Here is a 22,329-nt window from a genome sequence, read left to right as displayed (position 1 = left end):
CACATGACGAGGTTACTCAAATTTGCTATTTTTATCTGTCTATTTAGTTTGATATTGGCAAACACGTTTGATGTCTCTTTTATGTCTTTTTTTCCACTTTCAAGAATAGAAGCACAGAAAACTCCGATAAGAAAACATGTTTGGTGCTCTTCTTTCTATTTTTATTTTTAAATTTTTTTTATTATTTCTAGAAAATTTAAAAGTAAGAACTCTTTATTTTAATATTTTAAAAATAAAAACTCATATCTTTAATAAGTAAGGTTGGTTTTTTTTTTTTTTATATATATATAATCAATAAGGCTTAGTTTTTAGAAGACTCCAAGTCAGGCCTCTAGTTTGACTTGCTTGCAATATTTGTATCCAAATATATACAATTTTCTCTTCCCGTAAAAAAGTAGATAAGCTTGTTGAGAAAATGCACGGGCAACCAGAAGAGAAGAGTTAAGGCAGTATAAAGTCTGAAATGCAGTTTAGAAAGCTGTTTAGGCCACATGACTGCATAAGATCTGATAGAATAATTTTACCTGCACTTCTGCAGCTATCAAACATACTGGAGAGAATAATATAGTCAAAAACAATGTATTCCATTCCAATTTTTGACCATAAGATGCCATCTAAGCATAAAATCAGCACAGCTGTTTACAACACAAATTCAAATTAAGTGGTGGTATACATGCTAATATTGAATCATGTTACTACAAAAGAAGGAATTGCCTGTTTATTAAAATGGCCTCCTCTTAAGTCCGTCCCTCTCAAAACTGAAAAGAGAAAGCCCTAATTTTCTGTATTCGTTATCACTTTTTTCATTTCTTCTGTCGAGATGCTACTGTATTCTTCCACCCTTAAAGGATATTTTTACATCTCCGACTCACCAATGGTGGTGCGGAAAATATAATCCTCATTCTCCAGCTCCTCATGTAATAAACTAATAGATGGTACGTCCGAGCTCTTGCTCTGATGTCTGCCACTGATGGATGACAGCCTACCCTGAAAAAAATAAGGCAGAGAGTTGTGATACCAAATGGGAAGCATGAAGAAACAACAAAGATAAAGGAAATGCCGCTAAGGAATTGAAAATGATTCTGGTCAAGCCAATATCATACATGCAATAGATGAACAGAAAGGGAAGGGAGGGAAACAAATACCTTCTTCAGGGTATAGAAGAAATAATGGAATTCATCCCCAAATCTGTCCCATTCAACAGACCAGGTAAAACCTGGGGCTTCAAAAAGCGGACACCTGAAGTGTGGCTGTAGGAGGATGCAAAAAGAGCACAGCTTTGTCAGAAAGATGGACAAATAAAGGGTGGGGGCATTGGGGTTGGGATTAATTGGTTTACCTGCCCAAAGGAAATTGAAACAAAGGTGCCCTCAGGTTTCAAGACCTTGTAAACACCTTCAAGCATTTTCATCACCTTATCTACCATTGCAGGCCGAGGGTTCCATGGATCACCACTGTCCACAAACAATACATCCTTTCAAAAGGATGTTTTGCACAAGCAGTTCGATAAATATACATATAAAGGCCAAAAGAAGGTAAAAGACAGTAATTTCAAATGCAACAGGCACCCCACTAAGCCAATAATGATGGTACCTGAAAAGGGAAAGAAGCTATTTTCTTTCTTTCTTTCTTTCTTCCTTTTTTCTTTACTTCATTATTTAGCAATATGGTTATTTTTTTAAATCAAGTCCACCAAAATTATATTTTGGTTTCCTTTTTAAAGTGGACTGGCCTTGCAAGTAACACATATAGAAATATTTTGAGAAAGATTAGGCAATTTAGCAGACATAATGGTTCTGGAAACACGGGAAGCAACTTAGAAAACAACCAAGCATATAAGTCAGACTCTAAGAGGATAACTTTTACCATATTTTGATTACATTTTCCAAATCAAGGGGATAATGGAACGTGAATGCATCAGCAGCTGCAATGCTCGAACAAAAATCTCATCGCAATAGCAAATTTATTCAAGAGGAATCCAGTGAGAGAACACATGCAAGGGTCATCATTTATTGGTATAGTGCAAAGGTGCATAAAAAATAAATCGGAGATAGGTTCCGTGCTCCTGAAATGGCAAAAAACCAGGACTTGGAGGAAACCTAACATATCCATTCGCATTCTTGAAAGCAATGCTCATATCCACAGCATTTACTATAGAGGCACGAAATTGCATGCTCGCTTCGCTTCATCAACAACACTCTATTTTGATGGGTTCTTGCGTGGATTTGATTACCTACCGATGATGCTCCTCCCTAGGAGAAGATTCCTGGCAATTTCTTGCAGTCCACCTATGGAGAATTCTAGGCATACAGTATAAGCTAAGCACAAAGGATATTGCTGAGTTGGAAGAGAGAGAGAGAGAGAGAGAGAGAGAGAGAGAGAGAGAGAGAGAGAGAGAGAGAATAGAAAAGGTGCCTGAGAGGGATGCAGATGAAAAGGAGGGCTCTACGACCATACAAACGTGCAAAATGTTTTGAGAGTCAGGATTCGATCCTAATATCTAATTATATTCATAAGAAGTTCGTTCCTAAAAGAAGAAGAAGAAGAAGAAGAAGAAGAAGAAACATAATAATTCAGGCACCGGATGCTAGAGATTATCAGAGAATTCAGAGATTCAAGCAACAAGTGCTCAGAAGATTATTTAGCATGTTAACATTCCGATAGCTGTAAAGAATAGTTAAAAGAGGGGGGCAAGACAGGCCTACCATGGTCCCTTTCTCAATCACAAGATCGAAGCATTCGCTGCCGAAGGGCAGGTCTAGCATGTCAGCCTGCAGCACTTTGACGCCTGCACAAATAAACACCATAAAAAAAAAGTAACTCGGGAAATTTGTCTAGCTGCTGAATTTTGCAACAACAGAGCCCCAATAGTAACAGTAATAGGGGCAGCAGGAGATTACCGTGGATGCCCTGGTCGGACAGGCGCTTCCTCATCCGGTCCACGGCGACGGAGGAGAGATCGATGCAGGTGACGTCGGTGACGCCGTCCTTGAGCAACTCCTCGCACAGCCGCGAGCTCCCGCATCCGATCTCCAGTACCTGCCACGCTTGTGCTGCACGAATTTAGGGGGGAAAAAAGGAAGAAACGGGAGATTTGAAATAGAGTGGAGGAGGATGGGGGACGGGTGGGAAATGGCACGTACAGAGAGAGCGGGGCTGAGGAGGGGATGGAGGAGGTGGCGGAAAAGGGAGTAGTCCTTGCACCACTCGTAGTGCTCCTCCGACGCGAAACGATCATCCCTTCTTGTTTGAATTAATTTTTAGTTGAGAGCAAAAGAAAGTTCCGGATTATAAAGAGGTTAGATATCACGACGACGACGATGGTGATGATTGAAAAGAGAGAGCCAACAAGGGTGAAATCGACGAGTGGTTCGTCGAGAAGGAGGTCAGTGATTATATATAAACGCACCAGTAGCGAGGATTCAGGTAGGCGGAGGTGCTCCGGGGCCGAGGCTCAGCACCCGCCTCCATGTCGCAGCTTTCCTCCCGGTTATTCATCAGACCCCAGCAATCCAGCCCAACCCTAGTGGTCGCAGAGGGGGTAAAGCGACGGGCGTCGGGAGGAATGGAGAAAATAAAAATAATAATGATAATAACTAAAACCATTAAAAAATGATTCCATTGCCGGGATTTGAACCCGGGTCGCCTGGGTGAAAGCCAGGTATCCTAACCGGACTAGACGACAATGGATGCGTGAATGAGTTGTTTGCATCTAACATAACACTCCTTTTCGCCCTCTAAAACACACAATCCCAACCAGTCTCCTACCCTTGTGCTACCATTTTAGGTCGACTCGAGGAGAATAGTGACCACCCTTTTCCTATTTATGTGGCCTCAATATTTCCAAGAAGTTGAAGATCTTCTTCTAATCGATGCTTAGCTTATTTTGAAACCAAGCCTTGCAGATCGGTGTCAAGTTCTCATGTCCACATTACAGGCAAGAATGCATGATTTGATATGGAAAACATTTGTTCATCTAACAAGCATAGAATGTGAAATCCAAATAAAAAAATGGAAACACAGCCACCTTATATTTTCTGAAAAAAATGTGCCGATAGATAAAGTCCTCATAGATATTTAACCAATGTCAGGCTATACCGGTTAGATGGTTATCATTCGACAGCAATGCCTTGGCAGTGCAAGTCACAATACCCAAGTGGGCAAAACTATATCTTCTTCCATAAATTTCCTGCTGTCCTTTTAAAAGTCAGTTTCAAGCAAGAGTCATTGAACGGTTATAGGAAATTCTTGTCCGTGTACAAGCAAGGGAGATATTCTACAAAAACAGATAACCTGCCGGTCGCAACCTCTGCAATGTTTTGCTTACATTCACAAAGAAAGAGATGTTTCTGTTTTCTACCTCGCAACTGAACTAATATTTTGGAACTGATGGCAAAGGTGAGCTTGGAGGCTTCAAATCTTCATACCTGTTCACGTCAATGAAAAGCATATTTAGGCCTTCCAAATTTATGAAAAAAAAATACAGATTATCTAAAACGAAATTCCCAAGGGATAATAATAGAAAAGATAAGAAGATTTACATTGTAAATGGTGAAAGGGCCTGCTCTTTCTGTTGCTTAACATGCTGCGCTTCTGATGATATATTCGCAGTCGGAGTCTGAGAAATGCTGGATGTGGATGTGAGGGGATTACCATCATTAGCCAATGCTGAAATGGATGACACAGCAGCTGAAGCATTTGGAGATGGTGAAGCAGGAGGCTCGGACCTATCATACCGTAAGGAGTTTCCATGAACTCTTGGAGAAAAGAAGAATAAGTATGAAAATAAGAAAAATCACAAACATACCCTTCAGGTATGAGTGCACACGGGTGCTGTCATATGGTTACAGCTACAGCCAACATTCTATGCATGAAAGAAACATCAAGAAAACAAATCATCTGCGAGGGCATGCAGGACCAAGACATGTTTCATTGCACAAGCACATTGTCATATTAGCATGTAAATGTTACAAAGAAAAATGAAAACATGAGATCATCCACTGGAGGTGACTCATTGTTGAGCTTCCTGGTTTGGTTTTTGCTGGGTCAACCCTTGATACTGGTTAAGCCCTAGCAGACCCTCACCTTGGATGAGAATTAATCACCTTTGCCTTTCGCCTGCCCTAGTACACAGAGGGAAGCCGAAGTATCATGAGAATGCTGTTTCCCTGATAATGATAAACTTTATATGCTGGTCTCATGACTTAAGTGTAGCTGAAAAAGATTTAATAATCTAGGATCAGCATTAATGGCCTTTGTTTACTATTCCTTTGCTACAAAGGGTTATATCCAATGTAAATTCCAGATTGTAATTTTTTCCTCAAGGTGAACCTTCAATTTTTCTTTCTTGGCCCTTGGACATGGAAAGAAGCCATTTACTCAACTAAGGCCTCCATTAAATCTTGAATAAACATGCCCAAAATATGTTAGATGTTCGGTCTAACCACTTATCTGTCATTCCTACAAATCCCATAATCATTTATTTTGTCCCATCTCTATTGTATTTCCTACCTAGCTTTACCAGACATCCACTTCAACATTTTTCTTTCTGCAACATATATCTCATATTCTTGGGGCCTCTTATTCTGCCCTTACTTCTATAAGTACAACATTATGAGCATTAAAATTCACCTTAATAAGCCTTCAAAACTAAAATATCCCAAGCATCAAGGATTGCTATATTGGTATCGGAGCTGGTCGTCCGGCGGCACGGTTCGGTACGCCCTCATGTTGTTTTGTGCCTGGCCTATACCAACACAGCAAAGAGAGCAGGGGGAGAGGGAGAATGGGAGAGAGAAAATGAGAGAGAGGGGGGAGGGAGGGAGAGGGAGAGGAAAGAAGTGAGGAAAAGAAAGGGAGAAGGCCGGCGGAGTGCAGCTCAACACGGCAAAGAGGGCGGGGAGAGGGAGAACAAGAGAGAGGAAGAGAGAAAGAGAGGGAGGGAGTGAGAGGGAGGGAGAAAGGGATGGAGAGGGAGGGTGGCGAAAGGTTGGCAGAGGGCCAAAGAAGGGCGTGGAGGGGGCCTGCCCTTTGGTTTCCATATTTCGTTCGAAATAAGGGTCCTGAAGGGGGGCTTTTTTTTATTTTAAAGAATTCAAGTGAAGTCGGCAATTACCTTGTCAACTTCACTTAATTCTTTTCAAAATAAAAAATATTTAATCCTGAAAAATTAAGTGAAATGGTAAACTTTTTTTTCAATATATATATTTTTTTATTTTGAAAAAATTAAGTGAAGTCAGCAACCTTAAATTTTTTCAAAATAATTTTTTTATTTTAAAAAATTTAGTGAAGTCGGCAAGGAGATTGCCGATTTCACTTAAAACTCTTCAAAAAAAGGAAAGCCCCTCCGGGACCCTATTTCGTAAGAAACATGGGAATTGGTGGATGGAACCCCTCCTCCACACCCTTCGTCCCCCTCCCCCCCTCTCTCTCTCCCCCACTTTTCTTTTCCCTCTCTTCCTCCTTTTTTGTTTTTTGATTTGAAGGCCAGAACCATCCTGGTCCGCTTCTGGTACGGCTCGGTATACCCTGAACCGAGCAGTTCGGAATGGTTTCGCTGACACTACAAGCATGATTATATATCATCCACCCAACTTCAGATCTATTACATGCCCACCTCCCTACCTCCCTCCCTTCCTCCCTCCGATATTTATAGTACAGTTTGGTGCAATAGTAGACTAGAAAAAGTAGATATGCTACTACAGCTTGCCATAACTTCAACTGTAGAATTATAAACAGTACTACCAGTCACTTTATCAACAGTTTACATGTTGAAAACTTGAAACACTATAAGTGCTTATTATAAAGTCCAATTATAAGATGGAAGACTGAAGTAAAGAATAAGCTAGCCTCACACTGGATAGGGTGATTGATGTCTTGAGCTTTGAGGAACTGATGGTGGTGTGGCATTCATGGTATTCTCCTTGAAACTGCCGAGGACAGAACTCGGAGTTGGAGTAGGAGAGGTAGGTGGTTTCAAATCTTCGTATCTGCCGAACCATTTTGTGAATCAAACATAAAAAGAAACCATGATTCAAAGTGCCTATCAAATAATACTACAGGAATTTGCTTACGCCACATAAGGAGAAAGAGCCCTTGTCTGAGCTGGAGCTTGGGCTGGTTCTTTCTTAGTGACACCTGTCGATACGGATGAACTTGTTTCAGGAGATGTAAGTTTAGGCGCAGACTTAGCTTGCACAAACTCCTCTTGTTTCTCTTTTGCACTTCTAGTTGTGGTGCTTGGAGTTGGTGTGGGAGAAGTTGGTGGTCTCAAATCCTCATACCTACAACCAATAATCATTGTTTACTGGTTTTCAAGCTTAATCTTAATCCCTATTCTATGACATAAATGTAAAATTAAGCAGCTTACATAGAATAAGGAGAAAGTGGACTGGTCTTTGGCACTTCCATCTGCTCAGGTCCATTCTTGATGACAGATTTGCTAGGTCCAGATGTAATACTTGGAGGTGCAGGATCTTTCTTGAATTCCGCTGGTAGCTCCTGACAAGAAAACAATTAATGAAGAACAGACTTCTTTCTTAAAAAAGGAAAAGTAAAAAAAATTACAGGAATGTACACTAACAGGATCATACATATTTTCTCATACAGCTGGCCTTAACCTTTTATGTTGTTCGACAAATTGCACTGCTATCCAGTCAACAAATGGAAATTGTTAAATTCTAGTATCATCCTAGGGAATTGATTGTTGCCTGGTTCATAATCATCTATTTAAACATGTACGCTTGACCAATGGAAATGTAAATAAATAATAGAAGGCTATATTCTTTCTTTTTGGGTTGCCACATAGATTAAAAAAAAAATGTTTAATCAGTTCTGGAAACTTTTGATGAGGTACCAACCCGTTGTGGAGGAATCTTTGCAAGAAGATCTTCCATGGGCAATAATGGTGCAGTTGTTTCTGCAATCACTTCCACCACCTTACAGAAGGAGAGCTTTCTATTCTTTGCCATGAACGCCATTAGCTCTGCAACCTGCAGGTAGTAACCAGCAAATTTTCCACTCAGAGTAATAATAATACACCTTAACAGTTCATGTTTCACTACACTCCTGATGCATGCACGGGTGAATAGCTATATGCTGTCAACATTGTCAGAGATACATGGTGTACCAAATATGAAGGTTTTCCCACAGTATTGTATCTTCTGGGCATGGGTATCGTGAATTTGTTCCTTGATCATATTTTAATTGGACGAGTACAAGGCAGAAGTCCTAACAAATATATATCTACACACAAATATATGTCTATACAAGTCATACTTTCTACTTTTCAGATTAATATATCACCTTGGTATCACCATGCCATCAAACTAGTACATCAATTACTATTACAAATATATATATATATATATATATTTTTCTAAGAACGATACATTTGTGGCATTTTCAGTAACTAACATAAACAAACTTACAACTACATGCAGTTGTATGTTTACTGATGCTATTGAAGTTGCCATCAGAAAAGTGCGCATAAAAAAAATAAAACCACAGATATACAAGAAATGCAGCTGCAATAAAATCTCTTGAAGCTAGTTGTACTGAAATAAGTAACAAGAAAGTCCTAAAAAGCTATGAAGTGCAAATGACTGCAACATGGCAATAACCTGAAGATTTGACACTTGACCACCAAATAATGTATCTTCATTTGCAAGGACAATGTTATGGGTTTCCTTGTAGGAGTCTGTTGGCCGCTCCATACCTCCTGGCCTCACTATCTGAAAATGAAATTATTAAATTAAGTCCAGAGATCTCAAAGAAGATGCTTTGCAAAATATGAAAGCACATGGCTGTGATTTTAACATATTATTCTGTCAATAATTTATTTTAATGGATATACTAAATTTACAATTTGCACATACTGTGTAAGGAAGACCACTGGCAAGTAATGCTTCTTCTGCCTTTCTTTTCCAAATTAGAACCCCCCAAAACAAGCTTCAGCCAAAGAAAAGGTCATTAACAGGAATTGGTCATTCACGGTTATGAATAAGGAATTTATTGTAAGCGGCCTGAAGTATCAGGCAGATAGCATGACCCTAAACTTCAGAGTATTTTCTTTGTTTACTTTTGCTGGTTTCTGAACATCTTATCATACAAGGTTTTTGAAGTAAGCACTAATAATAAATATTGACATTGAGAAGAAGTTTGAACAGATAACACAGAGTTAAGCTGAAGAAGATGATTGATGATGTCTTCCACTGTTACAGTAAATCACAGTGATAACTAAGTCGCATCATATATGATTGAATGTTTAGTAAATGAGCAGCAGATGTGTTTAGGTAGTCATATAATGAATACTCACCACAAATAGCTTAAGATAGCAATAGAATATTTAACTTCTAAATAACCTGGAATATCACTTACTTCAGAATAGAAGCAGGAAACCCAATCTTATTCGTCCCCAGAGAAGTAAGCAGAATGAAGTGGTCAACTTTTGCAATAGTTGCTGCAAGGCAAGAAGGCATGAGGAGACATGATTAAATAAAAGAATAAGTAAACAAATAAATATGTCAAATCTGTTGGAAACCCCTCGAGCTCAAATTTGAATGCTTGGAGATCAACAAGATGGCTTAAAAATTCCTAGGAATCTCACAAGTATTTTTTTCTCAGATTTCATAAAACACATGCATGTTGGAACTAAGAAATTAGAAAAAAGCAGTGGCAGAAGAAATGGTGAAACAGTTGTAAGAAAAACAAGGGCCAAAAACTATAGTTTAACAACAAACTGCTTTTCTATGTTAGAGAAGAAATATATTAGCTATCCCATGGCAAAATCTTTGAACTCTGGAGGATAATCGTAATTCGTTGTCTTGGCAGTTGTACAAAAGTTTACCTAGAAATACGGTCAGAGGATGAATGGCGCACTATTATGGCATAATGGTATAAACTTGATCGGACAGAATATTTCTTGACTTTTTACCTGCTTCAATGAGGTTTTTAGTAGCTTTGTAGTCAATGCGGTATGGTCCTGTTACATCAAAGATTTCCTTTTCGCTGGCTCCTATGCAGCATACAACTATGGAGGAATTGCCTATTGCTGGACTTATTTCACCTTGATTTTCCAGGTCACATTCAACAAGTTCAAGCTTCTCTACAGCTGATCTAAAAACCAAAAAGCATCTGTTATTGGCAGCAGGAAGCAACTGGTGTTCAACAAGAGACAGCATCACCTAATTCAGAGCTTCTTGTTGGATAGAGAAGATTAAAATCTTGCCCAATTAATCCTTATCTTACGTCGAGTTCCCGAAGTTCCAGCTCCATCATCAAGCTTCATTTGGCGTACACTCTGAAGAAGACAGACGCATATAAAGCATCAGGATCCTAAAACTGAATGTCAATATCAAATCAACATTGCATCATGTGACAGACTCAGGAGCTCAAGTCTTGTTACCTGCACCAGGGTCTCCGCTCTCTGTGCACTTCTGACACCTGCTCTTACCCGAAACCCAAGTCTCAGAAGCTCCCTGATTAACATTCGAAAAACTTATCACATCTGTAGATGAAACATTACAGCCCAATAATATATGCCTGCTGTGGGGACAGAGCAGGTGTGGGCAACCTTACAGTGCGCGAACCAACTCTACCAGTTGCGCCAGCAACGAATACAAGATTTGCATCCTTTGAGCACATTTCCTGTTTACGGGCGTCCGCGGTGCTGGAACTGGCTGCAGCTGTACCTTGCATGGATCCTGTGGCAGGACATAGATTAAATAACAACGGAACAAAGTTTGCAACATCTTCAAAATACTGACTTTTAGTTGTTCTAGTGCAAAAGAAAGATTTTTTTCGCATAGACTAATGATTTTTTTCTTTTTAAAAAAAAGGATTCATAATGGTACTGATTTAGGTTTCTCATTTTCCAATGTGGACATAAATCGATTACCCACATCGGTGACTCGTGAAATTTTCAGCTACTGCATTCATCACATTCGGGAATATTCACAAAAACCAATAGGGCATGATATTTTCTCTGCAAGAAATTATCAAAGAAAGAATAATAGCAGGCGACGTACTCTCCAATCAAAGCATCATTCAGTTCAAGAAATGAAGTAAACCATGCACAAACTCAACATGAAGAAAACGCGAGAGAGAGAGAGAGAGAGAGAGAGAGAGAGAGGGAGAGAGAGAGATGAGACGGGTCAAAACGGCGACATACCAGAAGCTCCAGGCCGGAAGTCCAGGAGCCGGGGGTTTGGGGCATCTGGAAGCCCCCTGCTTTTGATAGGAAGGGTGAGTGATTGACTGGAGGAGGAGGTGGGCTTCTCCATTCCAGCTCTTCTCCGTGAAGATGGGGGGAGGCGGGTCATGGCAGCAGGAGAACTCAACGAGAAGAGCTCCATTCCTCCTCTCTTTCTTTCTTTCGTTCTTTCGTTCTTTCGTTCGGTTTCTTTTATCTTTCTATTTTCTTGTGGAATTTCTCTTTTTATTCGATCGGTTGAGAGCCGCGCGAAGATGGAGATAGCATTCTATTTTCCGACGTGGCGGAGCCAGGTCCTCATCTCGGGATTTCGTGGTCCAACGTGTCTATCTTCCGCTCCAGCTCTCTCCTCCTCCTCATGGACTGGTTCGGCCCAGTGGGCCTTCTAGCCTCAAGGTTCAGAATGTCATGAACAATCTTGTGCGTTGAAGCCCAGAAGTAATGCGGCAACCCAAGGCCGTGCGAGTCCATAGGTAGATGACATGTAGTTCAAGGGCAACAAAGATGCGCGATCCAAGTGTTCATGTAGAATCCGGTCAGTCCAGGAGATAGCATTAATCAAGGTTTTGTATTCTCTTGCTTTTAGTTTATCTCCTTGTTAATTCCAATCAACAACTATAGTCTAAGTAAGAGCTCTTATGTTCAAACCCAAGATGTGAGAAGTAAGCATCAAATTTCAAACAAAATGTCCTTGATAATTCCAAACAAGCAAGAAAACTTTCTCTAATCTTGGAAATTTATAAGCTTTCAAGATGGAGAGTGGAGAATCAGTGAATGCTTTTCATTTCTTGGTGAACTAGATAGTGCTTGTAAAGCTAAGGCTGGAGGTCGGCTCAGCATTGGAAACCTGGAAAAACCCAGCATTTATCTGTTGCCCTAGTAGGCTTGGAGATACCACGCCAATGAAGATTCATGGTGGAAAAGAATCGACTCCTACTACTTGCAATATAGAATCAACAAGAAGGAAATAATTATTCAACCCTTCAACTCGAATTTTTTAAAAAATTAAAAAATAAAAAAAAATATCGAAAGTAAGATCTAGGTCCCAAAAGTTCACAAATCACACAGTCAGATGCATCTAAAAAAAACCGGGCTAAGTAGAAGAATTATTTGGAAGAAAAAAAACACAGGAACTAATGAGAGAGAAATAGCCGGCTTGTGTACATCCTTGCAATTGTACGAGTTTGTAAAAGCTTGGGATAAACAACATCAATAATCACATCATCCGCAAACAAGCCTAGCCTGGATGCTTTTGCCTCCTAGTTCTAACATTACTTAATCTACAATTAAGGAAATCAAGAGGGGAAATGCGCACGGATGTCAACTTTGGATACGATAAACCTCTTCACGTTCTTGTCCTCAGACAACATGTTCTTTGGCATCAATCGTTACAAACATGAAAGATTATAGGTACATCCCTCGGAAACATCCTCAACTTTCCTTCATATTTGCACAAATAGAAAGGGATTTCAGGCATATATATGGATGAGCAATCTCGGCATGACGAACCTCTTCATCATCTGAGTCAGAACTTCATATGCTGTCTAACGAACATGTAGAAGTAGACGGAAAGTCCAAAACTGACAGCCGCAAGGATCGCCATCCCTGCTCAAGATATTTTTTAATAAACGTTATTACAAATGCCTTCTCATTTGCTACATGATTAGGTGAATTGTATATATACAAAATATGATCAATGTATCATCATTCAATTCATTCAATTGTTAGAACTCATAAATTGTTTCACACACGCTCACGCGCAGAAAAAAAAATAAAAAAATCGTGGGCATTCACAAAGTTTTCATAGCCATCTTTGTCACTGTTGAGTATCGAATAGCAGGTGCCTTTTATTAAATGATCAAGATATATTAAAACTTCTGATAAAAGAATGTTATTACATATCCTGATAGGATGGGATGCCTTAATCATCGCCATTTGGTCACAAATAAGCTTGGCAACCGGAGAACCTACCGCCCAGATTTCCCACCCTTTCAAAAGAATGGGTAACTATTGACCTAGGGAAAAGAGCTCAATCCTTTAATCTAATTGTCACCTGTACTTCTTCCTTAATGGATTTTGTGTGGCCTTAGTACCTTTCTTTTCTTCAACAAAAGAAATGTTCCGTATTGAGAGTTTTTTTTTTTTCATATTTGTCTAGATCTGCCCGACATGTCTATTTTCTAACTCAATTTATGAGTTTTGACCTTGTAAAAAAAAAAAGCGAAGACTTTTGAAGCTATGAATTCTTGATGTTTCTAATTTTCTTCCACCACTAACGTAATAGGCGAATACTATCTAGATATTTAAAAGGGAGTTTTTTGAACCTTTAATCGACAACGATGAAAAAAAAGGAGAAAAATAAGAGCAATGTCGCACCAGATTCAGCAAATCTAGCAGCCCGTTCCTTCTTCCCTTTCCTGGTCTCTTTGGAAGCTCGAGAAGCCTTGATATGAAGAAACATGGAGATCACCACCAACCCACAACCAATCTTCTCTCTCACAGCCCTCTCACGCATGTCCAACGACCAAAATCCGGCCAATCCATATAAATGGGCTTCCACAACGACCTTGAGGAGCAGGACAACTCCAAGCCGGAGGTCCAACAGAGCCACTCGGTTGAGGATCCTGGCTGTCGATCTCGCTTGGAGGAGATTAACACCAGAAGCAAGAGCATAGAGTGGGACCCAAAAGTACCAATCTGATACAGATGTGGAGCCCTTTAATATTGCAAACAAAATGGGCAGTAAAGTGGGGAGGGAGAACGCAAAGGATTTGAGGCAATGACGCTACCTGGATCATTTAACTGAATCGATGCAGAATAAGCAAAGAGTAAGCCCATGGGTATGGAACACCATGGTAGCAGGGGAGATCGATCGGTTGACATCGCCATCCTCCTGTTTTTTTCTTCTACCGTTTCTCGGCTATTGTTTGACCTACAATGAAAGCATGGAGCATGATCCGGTGACCTCGAGCACAAAACAGAGTCAACGTCACCATAGCACAAACCATGTCGTTGGCATCTTTATCCTATATGTCTCTGAATGGCTATAGCACAGAGAGATTAAAATTAGCCACTTGTGAGCTATGAAAAAAAATGTCAATCAGTCTATGTAAACCATTCTTCTTTTTTTTTACATAGACATGGGAATGGAGTACAGATCGGTGGAAAACTATCTTTTCATAGGTTTGATATATCCTCAAGGAGGACGATGTTTATTGATCCACAAAGTGTCCTTTCCATCCACTCCCAGGTCAGTGAAAATCCTAGATGCTTTGCCCAATACTTTTAAATGAATCCAACATTTACAAAGGGCTAAACAGGGTCCTCCCGCATACTTCGCTCCTAGTATTGATGCCAATCAGAAAAGTGAAAGCGCTTTGAAATTCAAGAAGATAGGTGGACTTAGACGCATTGAACAAATTAGCCAAGAAGCCTGTAAATTTCAAAGAAGTGATGGGAGGGTGCAAACAGCCAGATAGTAAGGGTGCAAACATCATTACAGCACACTATCATTGTACTTCTATTGTCCGAATAATACCAAATGACTCGAGGAAGAAGCCTGTTCGTTTCCCTACCCCACACAGCTACCAACAACAATTTCTAACCCCTTCCCCACTTTTTCCTTTCCTTTGCTATCCTGTTGTTTTCTTCTTTCCATTCTCTCTGAGGACTTAATTTTCCTGTTTTTTCTTCTTTGCTATCCTGTTACAATTTTCACCAAATAAATAAATAAAGCAAGTGGAGGGGGGTGTGGTTGTGGAGGTGCTATTCATCCTTAAGAAAACAAACAAAAAAAAAGGTAGCCCTATGAATGTTATAATAAATAATGACATAACTAGAAGTACGAAAAATTAGCCAGCCTGGTGTGCATTTTACAGTCATAATTGACTGGAAGGGACATATAACTCTAGAACTATCCAAAAAAAACTTTTGTATAAGTGTGACTTTATACAATGCCATTGTTACACCGCTTAGCTGGCAATACAACGTCATGTGATAACTAAGAAATCTACTTAATATCTCTCTTCACATCTTCTACAATGGTGAATGTTAGGGAAACCTAAATGTTGGCACTGATGCTCATAAAGCGTCATCTACTTGCATCTTCTATATTTACACAGCTATGCTATTTTTCAGGATTTAGTTCTGCTGAAAGCAAGATGATGTCATCAGTAAGCTCTTGTTCTTTGCTAATATTTAATCCTGTTTTGTCATTAAAAGAGTTATCCTTCGGTGATGTCCTGGTCGGCAACTCCAACTCCCCCTCCTTCTCAACCGTGTCGACCTCCTTCATTATGTTCTTCACGACTCCATCTCCTTTTGAGCATGGCACGCGGCTTACACCTCAGATGTCAATCTACTGAAACTAGAAGCATTCTTTTTATGTAGATTGTGCTTGCCCCCCTGCGACTACACAAGATACCTCAACTGCTTGCAATGAATGCCTCAGTCGGATAGGTTGAAGCAAAACTTTGGAGGGTCAAGATAAAGGAGATGGCATGAAATTGCCGATCTTCATACGAGTGTTATCCATCTCCATATTGATGCATATGGCATGTGAGTTGGAGTGGACACTGGAAGAGAGGGCAGCCTTTTCATCTTGGAGATGGTTGCAGCTTCTCAAGTACAATAGACAGCATCATACATTTCAAACAAGACTGCTGTAAATTCACCTATATCGATATCTAAATTTTGTCGTTTCTCCTATTCCTTTCAAGAGCAGGATGCGGATGCCCTTTGTTTTGAAGAAATGTCTTCAGTGTTCGGATTCACACCACAACTATATCATAGTTCTCTCTTTCCAGCCAAAATTTAATGGCGGTTGCTTTCTCTATTTGACAAAAGAGAGTTGAACTAATGATCTCATGAGATCATTAGTTTGACCTAAATAAATCTGCAGAAAGACATGGGTTTCTTGTGCACAAGCAATACCAGAACCTTATCCTGAAAAACTTCTGCTGTCCAGTCTTTGGATTACTTTTGATGACATATGATCTTTTTTTTCCACTGCATCAAATTCACGCATAGATTTCTTTAGCGATACGGCTACACACACAGCACGTTTTCAGCAGGTGACAATTCATTCTGTATTGTGGGAGAGGATCGGTTAGAACTAAGAATGCCTTTGCACGACAATCATCTGAATCTTTTATATCCTTGCAAATCTGTCGAATTAGTAGATGGTGCTTTTCATTCTAACTATAGTCATTGGTTATAAGAAGTTGGGGCTGGAATTTGGTCAGGTGAGAGGATAAAACTAAATATGATCATGGGAAAAAATGAATTGGGAGCTCTGATGTATAATATGTACTTTTTTTCCTCTTGTAGTTTAAAACTTCCTCTTTAATCGATCAATTAGCCTTTTCATGTCCAGGCCAAACACAAACTCTGGCATCCTGGTTATTACGATTCCTATGTTTGTAGCTAGCGTCATAAGACTGTACAAGAAAAGTCTGGACCTGGAAAATTTCTAGGTAAGTCATTGGTCTTATCATATTGTATTGTCCTTATCATGTAGCCCGACCAGACACTTGTCAGATGTCTCTTCGCTGCACGCGTCGGTTGAGCAATGGTCAATGTCAGCTTCAAACAAGTTATCGTGTTGGCCGGATAGTCAAGAAAAGTTTTGAGTTGAATGCGGTAGAGAGGATGGACGGCTGCATAAGAAAGCTGCAGGGCATCTTTAAATTTGATTAAAATTATCATTGAAGGTCAATACCCCTACACTAACTTGAATGACAAGAGAAAGGAAAAGAAGACGAAGGGGAACTTTTATTCGGTCAGGGCACCGCCAGAAGAAAAACTTGTCAAAAGAAAGGTCCCAAAGTCAGTGGGGACACATCTTCCGCAATGTTATAAGTTGCGCCATCTCAATTAGTTGAGTTTTGTTTCGCCTTCTCCAAGCAGTGGGCATGGGGTGGTCTCCATATAAGCATGCACAAAGGAGGGATTCTTGTCATGGCATTTGAAGTATGGGAAGCAGAGAGCAAAGAATCATGGGTAATTGCAATGGTCTTCAAGGCAGAAGGTACGCCTTCCTCTTCTACTTCCATGTCTTCACTGTGCACCGCTAATCTTCTTTACACTACAATCTCCTACTTTTCCTTCTCTTTTGTTGAAAACACCACTTGTCCCAAAAGCTTAAGCTTTTGGGACAAGCGGTGATTTCAACATCTTTAACTATTGCAACTTGGTATACCGTAAGGAAGATATACATCCAATGAAATTAGTGACATATATTGGTGGAAAGAGGTATACATATATGCGATCACCTCCCCAAGTTAGGCCGCCCCTTTAACATATGTTCACCTCGAAAGATATCTAATCGTGCCATTAGATTTACTGCAACAATCATGATGATGAAGAAGATGACGATTGACTACTGGGCTAACCTTTTCTTTTCGTCACATCTTGTGGCATTATTCTTTGTGCATCGCATCAATGCAATGTCATTGCTCATGATCATGTCATGATAACTACAGGAAAAGATCAAAAATGCCGAAGGACCAGAGGCTAGATTCCAGTTGCACTGATATCCCGACTCATGAGGGGATAAAGACGGTAGGGATCCACAAGGTCTGCGAGTTCTCGACTGGTTCGGTTCTGTGCTTGTGCGTGGTGACTTGGAACATGAATGGGAAGGTAAGCATGCGCGATGTCAGAATGCACGATATCAACAACAAGAACAGGTAGCCGTTCATTCAAGGCTGATGACTAAACTTGCATGTGAATGAAGGCTTCCTCTGAGGACTTCGCAGAGCTGGTTGGCAGGGACCGGAGGTTTGATCTCTTAGCAGTTGGATTGCAGGAAGTTCCCAGACGCAACGTTGCGAGGCTATTGCAGGCTGCTCTTGATGAAACCCACAGGTACAAAACTAACACAGACAGATTCTCTTGCGCCTTCCTGCTGTTGATGTTTGCAGATCTTTTTTTTCCCCCTTGAGATGCTTGTCTGCCCGCTAGAGAGAGAAACTACGTATATCCGGAGATAGCATGGCTGCACCGGAGTGATCATTAGTTTAATGTTATGCATTTGAACCATTCAACGAAAAACTAAAGAAAGCTCTTATTATCAGACAAGATCGTCGGCTGGCGATTCTAACAGGGGCATGCAGAATCGAGCCATGCTTTGACTGGGGCTGGGGATTCTAATAAATGAGTGCTTTTTATTTATTAGAGAGATCTTTTTTGATGTCTTCCCACGGAAGACAAGGTAACCCAAACGTAGGGTTGGTTCTGCTGTGTTCGGATCCAGATGATAATCCACGGGTTAAGGATCTGATTTTAATATTTTGACCCGGATCTGGGTCTGGAATTGTCTCTTGGATCCGTTTGAGGTTGCAAACATTGCAGAGAGGATGAGTAGATACGCAACGTGGAGATTAGCAGCACATCCTTAGCAACCACCCGGCCGCCGCCGGTCAACAGAGGATATGGGCTAATCTATCTATTTATTTATTTTTATTTTTATTTTTTGCTAGAAGCTAATCTATCTATGTGGCTCCAAATTTTTGGCCATTCCTTGCACATCCAGACCGCATCGTTTACTGGCTCCGCTCCACCACCAAGCCCTTGTTTCCATTCCCACCAGGCACATTAGGCTTAGCATTAGCGAACTCGTGCTCTGGTTGGGAGAGCAAATGCCTCAGTCAGCATGGCAGATGACAAACTGGGGCTTGGACATATTTATAGACAGACAACAGGCAATTTGGCCTAGCATTTCGACCCAAGACACAATGTAATTAGTTAGTTAATTAACTCGCCCAATAAGCATGTTATGTGGAGCCTTCTCTAGAGTTCTGCTCCATATACAATTTCATCTTACTTGGATAAGAATTTGTCATCGCTTTGTTGTTGCTGTAATTACCCATATAAGTTTCTGTTTTAGCAAAATTACTCGCACAAGCAATGGTGAGGTTCCATTGTTAACAGTGAAATCTTCATCTCTTAATTTCCATCTTATAGTCTCTTGGGAGAAGCCACCATGCAATCTCTACAGCTATTTATCTTCGGCCCAAAGAACTCAGAGCCCTCCACAAAAGGTGAGACGAGATTTGTAAACCTTCACAAATAACGAACCTTGCAAAATCCTTCCCTGCTTCTTGGCATGCATGCATGAAACCTTTGTCCATTTCAACCATGCAGAGATGAGGATAGATAAGCATGCAGTCCGAGGCTGCGGAGGCTTGATAGGCAGGAAGAAGGGGGCTGTTGGCATCTACATTAACTTCAATGGGATCCGCTTGCTCTTCATTTCTTGTCATCTTTCAGGTTAGTTGGTACACACGCCTGACCCTCTTAATGGATCTCGGTAAGATTCAAGTTCTCGACATCCAAGATTCGAGGCCTGAGATTTGGTTCTAAATAAACAACAAAATTAAGCTCCATTAAGGACAATACCACACATATAAGCCCATGAGACTAGATTTTCAGATTATATACAGCGCTAGCGCTGAATTCAGCAGTAATTAGCTCATGCAGCTCATGCACGCAATGTGGAGGAGAGGAATTCACAGTGCAGGCACATCTCACACTCGCTCTTCTCAAAGGACCGGAATCCATATGCAAGGCCTTCACATTTAACCGTGTGGCTGGGAGATCTCAACTACAGAATACATGGTTTGAGTACGCTGCCGGTAAGGAGCTTGATACGCAAAAACCTTCTCAGTGTAAGCAAATCACCTCCTCCCCCCCCCCTTTTTTTTTTTTTGGGTAGATATGTGTCAGATGAAGTCAGATGCACCATTATTTAAATTACATAAACAGATATTAGTCATCTATCTAGCCAGTTAGATGTCCTTATCCTTGCTGGCTAAACAAGAAACATATGGCCTTGAGGGTGTATAAACCAAGATCTAATTCCTCCCATGTTTTGGAGGAAACACCACTATATTCGTGAACCAAGACATCACCTTCTTGAAAGATGGTATATTAATTGCAATCAGCAATATATATACTTCATTCTCGTGAATAGATGACTGTAGTGTTTTTCTTTTTTTTTGAAAATGTAATGGAGGACTGAGGTACTCCCCTAACTGTAGTTATTTTCACATGAACCATATGATCCAAGAATATAGGCAGACCCATCTTTTACCTAGAGGAAAGAAAAGTGCGACATCAAACTTACAACTTAGTTATTAGTAGACCTGCAAAACAAGCTAAAAAATGCAAGCTCATGAATCAGCCTTCCCAGCCAATAGAACAATAATAACAAGGACGTCAAATTTTCTTGAGAACTAAACAAAACGACTGATAATTAAACAATTGATGAGATAAATTACTCCAACTACATACAAAAAGTCTATGCCTTGTCACAGCCTAGAATCTTATCCAAAAAGTTAGCCAGAAGATATTATTTGAGTTCCTTGGCCCTATATAAATTTCCAATATCTACGCAGTATATAGTTAATGTGAGACTAAATACAAACCCACACGTATTCCTACATATATATACTCTTTCCATATGGCATGTGTTTAATCCCACATTAACTATGAACAGTTAGATCTTGGATACTTATATAAGAACAAAAAAATCCAAATAATACTTTCTGGATAGCTTTTTTTAGTGAGGTCTTAGATTGTGACAAACAGTATCAGAGCAAACTTAGTCCATGGTCTATGTAAACTAGGAGACACTGCAGCACAAGTCTAATTGGATCGCTCACAAGCTGATCGTGATGTTTGTGATTAAATTTCAATGGATTTAAACCCCTAGCTTAACGATGAAGCTAGGGCTTAAATAGGGGGAGTGTGAGGACTCATGCAAATGCATGTTTAGTCCCGCATTGACTATGCACTGGGTAGATTTTGAGTACTTAAACAGAACTAATGAATTCATATAACAATTTTTAGCTAGCTTTTTTGGGTGGGCCTTAGGTGGTTACAATTACTATTAAAAGTGAAGTGCTTTGAGCAAGATAATTGACATCATTGGCTAGTAGGTGCATGGTAATCTCAGGCATTACTTTTAGTACTTTTGTATCTTTGTACTACCAAATTAGGAACATGTAATGCAAACATCAACAACTTTTTAATGTAAGTAATGTGTATTCTCCACAACTACCACAGCTGCTTACTAGCAAAGATCAGCTTCTACAAGAGGCAGAAAAAGGACAGGTATTCGATGGGTATTGCGAGGGGACCTTATCATTCAAACCTACATACAAATATAATGCTGGGAGCAGCAACTATGACACGAGCTATAAGGTAATTGCCTTAACTAGTTTCTGATGCTTCTGTAGTTATATCGGGAAAAACAAAAATCCATAGAATTGTTTAGTCAAATACTAACATATCTCTTACATGTCTCCTCAGATCAGAGTACCTTCATGGACAGACAGAATTTTGTTTAAGGTGGATGGTTATTCTGGAATCGATGCAGTATTGCACTCCTACGAGTCAATGGACCAGATTGAAAGCTCTGACCATAAACCAGTGAAGGCTCATCTTTGTCTAAAATTCAACCATGTGTGAATATTCAAAAGAGTTTTGCCAAAAAGAAAAAAGAAACAAAAAAAAAAATCAGGAGCCCGGACTGCAACCAGGAATTCAAACGAACACGTCGTATGGAAGAGCGGAAGAATGGAACGACACACTCCTCAACCAGAGCTGAATCACACTGATTCTTTGTCTGTATATAATTTATTGTCACTAATGGAGTTTAGAGGACAAAAGTGGTTTCAGTGACATACTTGAAATTGTTGATTGATGTTTGCCATGTTATCTCGCTATGTAATGTGTCTCTTCATGTAAATGATTTGAAGGCACATTCTCTCCGTATTATATAAAGAACACATTTGCTTGTTACCCTCCACTGCATCTCTTGACTTGTTTAGCATACTCACCTCTCAAACCTAAAGAATAGGCCCTGTGCCATCTCTATAGGATTCTTTAGACGCATGAAAGTACTATCATCAAGGCCTGAAAATTTGTACACTCGGCTTACAAAACGACGACATTAAACCTCTAAATTGATGGGTAACAGGGTAAGCAACTTGACCGATCGATTTGCAACTCAATTTCACACAATCAGGGATCAAAGCTCTCCGGCTTTAGTAGGATAGCACGCAAATCGGTTGAAGTGAAAAGTTTGATACACAGGGTGACAAGTAAGCTGC

At 40.0% G+C, this 22,329-nt stretch overlaps 4 protein-coding genes and 1 non-coding gene across 8 annotated transcripts; 1 reads left to right on the top strand and 4 right to left on the bottom strand.

The window, feature by feature from the left end:
• Positions 1–565: 565 nt before the first annotated feature.
• On the bottom strand, positions 566–4,057 carry LOC103723941 (EEF1A lysine methyltransferase 4). The gene is made up of 7 exons (XM_008815035.4): positions 3,410–4,057; positions 3,144–3,240; positions 2,901–3,039; positions 2,706–2,788; positions 1,340–1,474; positions 1,146–1,250; positions 566–987 (listed from the first exon to the last, which is right to left on the bottom strand). The coding sequence occupies exons 1-7, from the start codon at positions 3,604–3,606 to the stop codon at positions 856–858; spliced, it is 888 nt and encodes a 295-aa protein (XP_008813257.3). The 5' UTR covers positions 3,607–4,057; the 3' UTR covers positions 566–855.
• On the bottom strand, positions 3,617–3,690 carry TRNAE-UUC. The gene has a single exon. It is a non-coding gene; the product is annotated as a tRNA-Glu (tRNA).
• A 114-nt stretch (positions 4,058–4,171) lies between the features above and the next one.
• Positions 4,172–11,415, bottom strand: LOC103723942 (protein TIC 62, chloroplastic). Of its 2 annotated transcripts, none has more exons than XM_008815036.4 (14): positions 11,171–11,413; positions 10,574–10,703; positions 10,406–10,478; positions 10,249–10,300; positions 9,935–10,111; positions 9,379–9,460; positions 8,877–8,949; positions 8,622–8,732; positions 7,860–7,991; positions 7,370–7,500; positions 7,074–7,283; positions 6,855–6,989; positions 4,542–4,727; positions 4,172–4,427 (listed from the first exon to the last, which is right to left on the bottom strand). In XM_008815036.4, the coding sequence occupies exons 1-14, from the start codon at positions 11,352–11,354 to the stop codon at positions 4,373–4,375; spliced, it is 1,731 nt and encodes a 576-aa protein (XP_008813258.1). In that variant the 5' UTR covers positions 11,355–11,413; the 3' UTR covers positions 4,172–4,372. The 2 variants fall into 2 exon arrangements, with proteins under 2 accessions (XP_008813258.1, XP_038983622.1); XM_039127694.1 differs by lacking the exon at positions 4,172–4,427 and adding an exon at positions 4,808–4,864 and having other exon boundaries at positions 4,605–4,727; positions 11,171–11,415.
• A 1,105-nt stretch (positions 11,416–12,520) lies between these two features.
• On the bottom strand, positions 12,521–14,343 carry LOC103723944. The gene is made up of 3 exons (XM_008815037.2): positions 14,002–14,343; positions 13,589–13,909; positions 12,521–12,817 (listed from the first exon to the last, which is right to left on the bottom strand). The coding sequence occupies exons 1-3, from the start codon at positions 14,099–14,101 to the stop codon at positions 12,738–12,740; spliced, it is 501 nt and encodes a 166-aa protein (XP_008813259.2). The 5' UTR covers positions 14,102–14,343; the 3' UTR covers positions 12,521–12,737.
• A 2,514-nt stretch (positions 14,344–16,857) lies between these two features.
• LOC103723945 (type IV inositol polyphosphate 5-phosphatase 11) lies at positions 16,858–22,018 on the top strand. 3 transcript variants are annotated; one of them, XM_008815039.4, is made up of 8 exons: positions 16,858–17,240; positions 17,695–17,854; positions 17,949–18,079; positions 19,178–19,254; positions 19,358–19,483; positions 19,694–19,881; positions 21,281–21,418; positions 21,527–22,018. In XM_008815039.4, the coding sequence occupies exons 1-8, from the start codon at positions 17,185–17,187 to the stop codon at positions 21,683–21,685; spliced, it is 1,035 nt and encodes a 344-aa protein (XP_008813261.4). In that variant the 5' UTR covers positions 16,858–17,184; the 3' UTR covers positions 21,686–22,018. The 3 variants fall into 3 exon arrangements, with proteins under 3 accessions (XP_008813261.4, XP_026656093.2, XP_026656092.2); XM_026800292.2 differs by having other exon boundaries at positions 19,685–19,848; XM_026800291.2 differs by having other exon boundaries at positions 16,859–17,240; positions 19,685–19,881.
• The last annotated feature ends 311 nt before the right edge of the window (positions 22,019–22,329 follow it).

This window comes from Phoenix dactylifera, chromosome 6 (assembly GCF_009389715.1).
Source record: "Phoenix dactylifera cultivar Barhee BC4 chromosome 6, palm_55x_up_171113_PBpolish2nd_filt_p, whole genome shotgun sequence".
NCBI classification, from domain to species: domain Eukaryota; kingdom Viridiplantae; phylum Streptophyta; class Magnoliopsida; order Arecales; family Arecaceae; genus Phoenix; species Phoenix dactylifera.
The sequence above is the reverse complement of the archived record's forward strand: the minus strand, read 5'-3'. Positions and strand labels throughout refer to the sequence as shown.

Bases quoted from the DNA above. Each gene is read 5' to 3' on its own strand.
- LOC103723944 (XM_008815037.2), bottom strand. From the start codon at position 14,101: ATGGCGATGTCAACCGATCGATCTCCCCTGCTACCATGGTGTTCCATA. The intron at 13,910-14,001 runs GTAGCGTCATTG...CATCTGTATCAG, and splicing joins GATTCAGTTAAATGATCCAG to ATTGGTACTTTTGGGTCCCA. The intron at 12,818-13,588 runs GTGCGACATTGC...TATCTTGAGCAG, and splicing joins TGCTAGATTTGCTGAATCTG to GGATGGCGATCCTTGCGGCT.
- LOC103723945 (XM_026800291.2), top strand. From the start codon at position 17,185: ATGGGAAGCAGAGAGCAAAGAATCATGGGTAATTGCAATGGTCTTCAA. The intron at 17,241-17,694 runs GTACGCCTTCCT...TGATAACTACAG, and splicing joins AATGGTCTTCAAGGCAGAAG to GAAAAGATCAAAAATGCCGA. The intron at 17,855-17,948 runs GTAAGCATGCGC...ATGTGAATGAAG, and splicing joins CTTGGAACATGAATGGGAAG to GCTTCCTCTGAGGACTTCGC.
- LOC103723942 (XM_008815036.4), bottom strand. From the start codon at position 11,354: ATGGAGCTCTTCTCGTTGAGTTCTCCTGCTGCCATGACCCGCCTCCCC. The intron at 10,479-10,573 runs GTTGCCCACACC...AATGTTAATCAG, and splicing joins GTTGGTTCGCGCACTGTAAG to GGAGCTTCTGAGACTTGGGT. The intron at 4,728-6,854 runs GTGAGGCTAGCT...ACGGTATGATAG, and splicing joins CATCAATCACCCTATCCAGT to GTCCGAGCCTCCTGCTTCAC.
- LOC103723941 (XM_008815035.4), bottom strand. From the start codon at position 3,606: ATGGTTTTAGTTATTATCATTATTATTTTTATTTTCTCCATTCCTCCC. The intron at 2,789-2,900 runs GTAATCTCCTGC...TTATTTGTGCAG, and splicing joins GTCCGACCAGGGCATCCACG to GCGTCAAAGTGCTGCAGGCT. The intron at 1,251-1,339 runs GTAAACCAATTA...ATCCTCCTACAG, and splicing joins TTTCAATTTCCTTTGGGCAG to CCACACTTCAGGTGTCCGCT.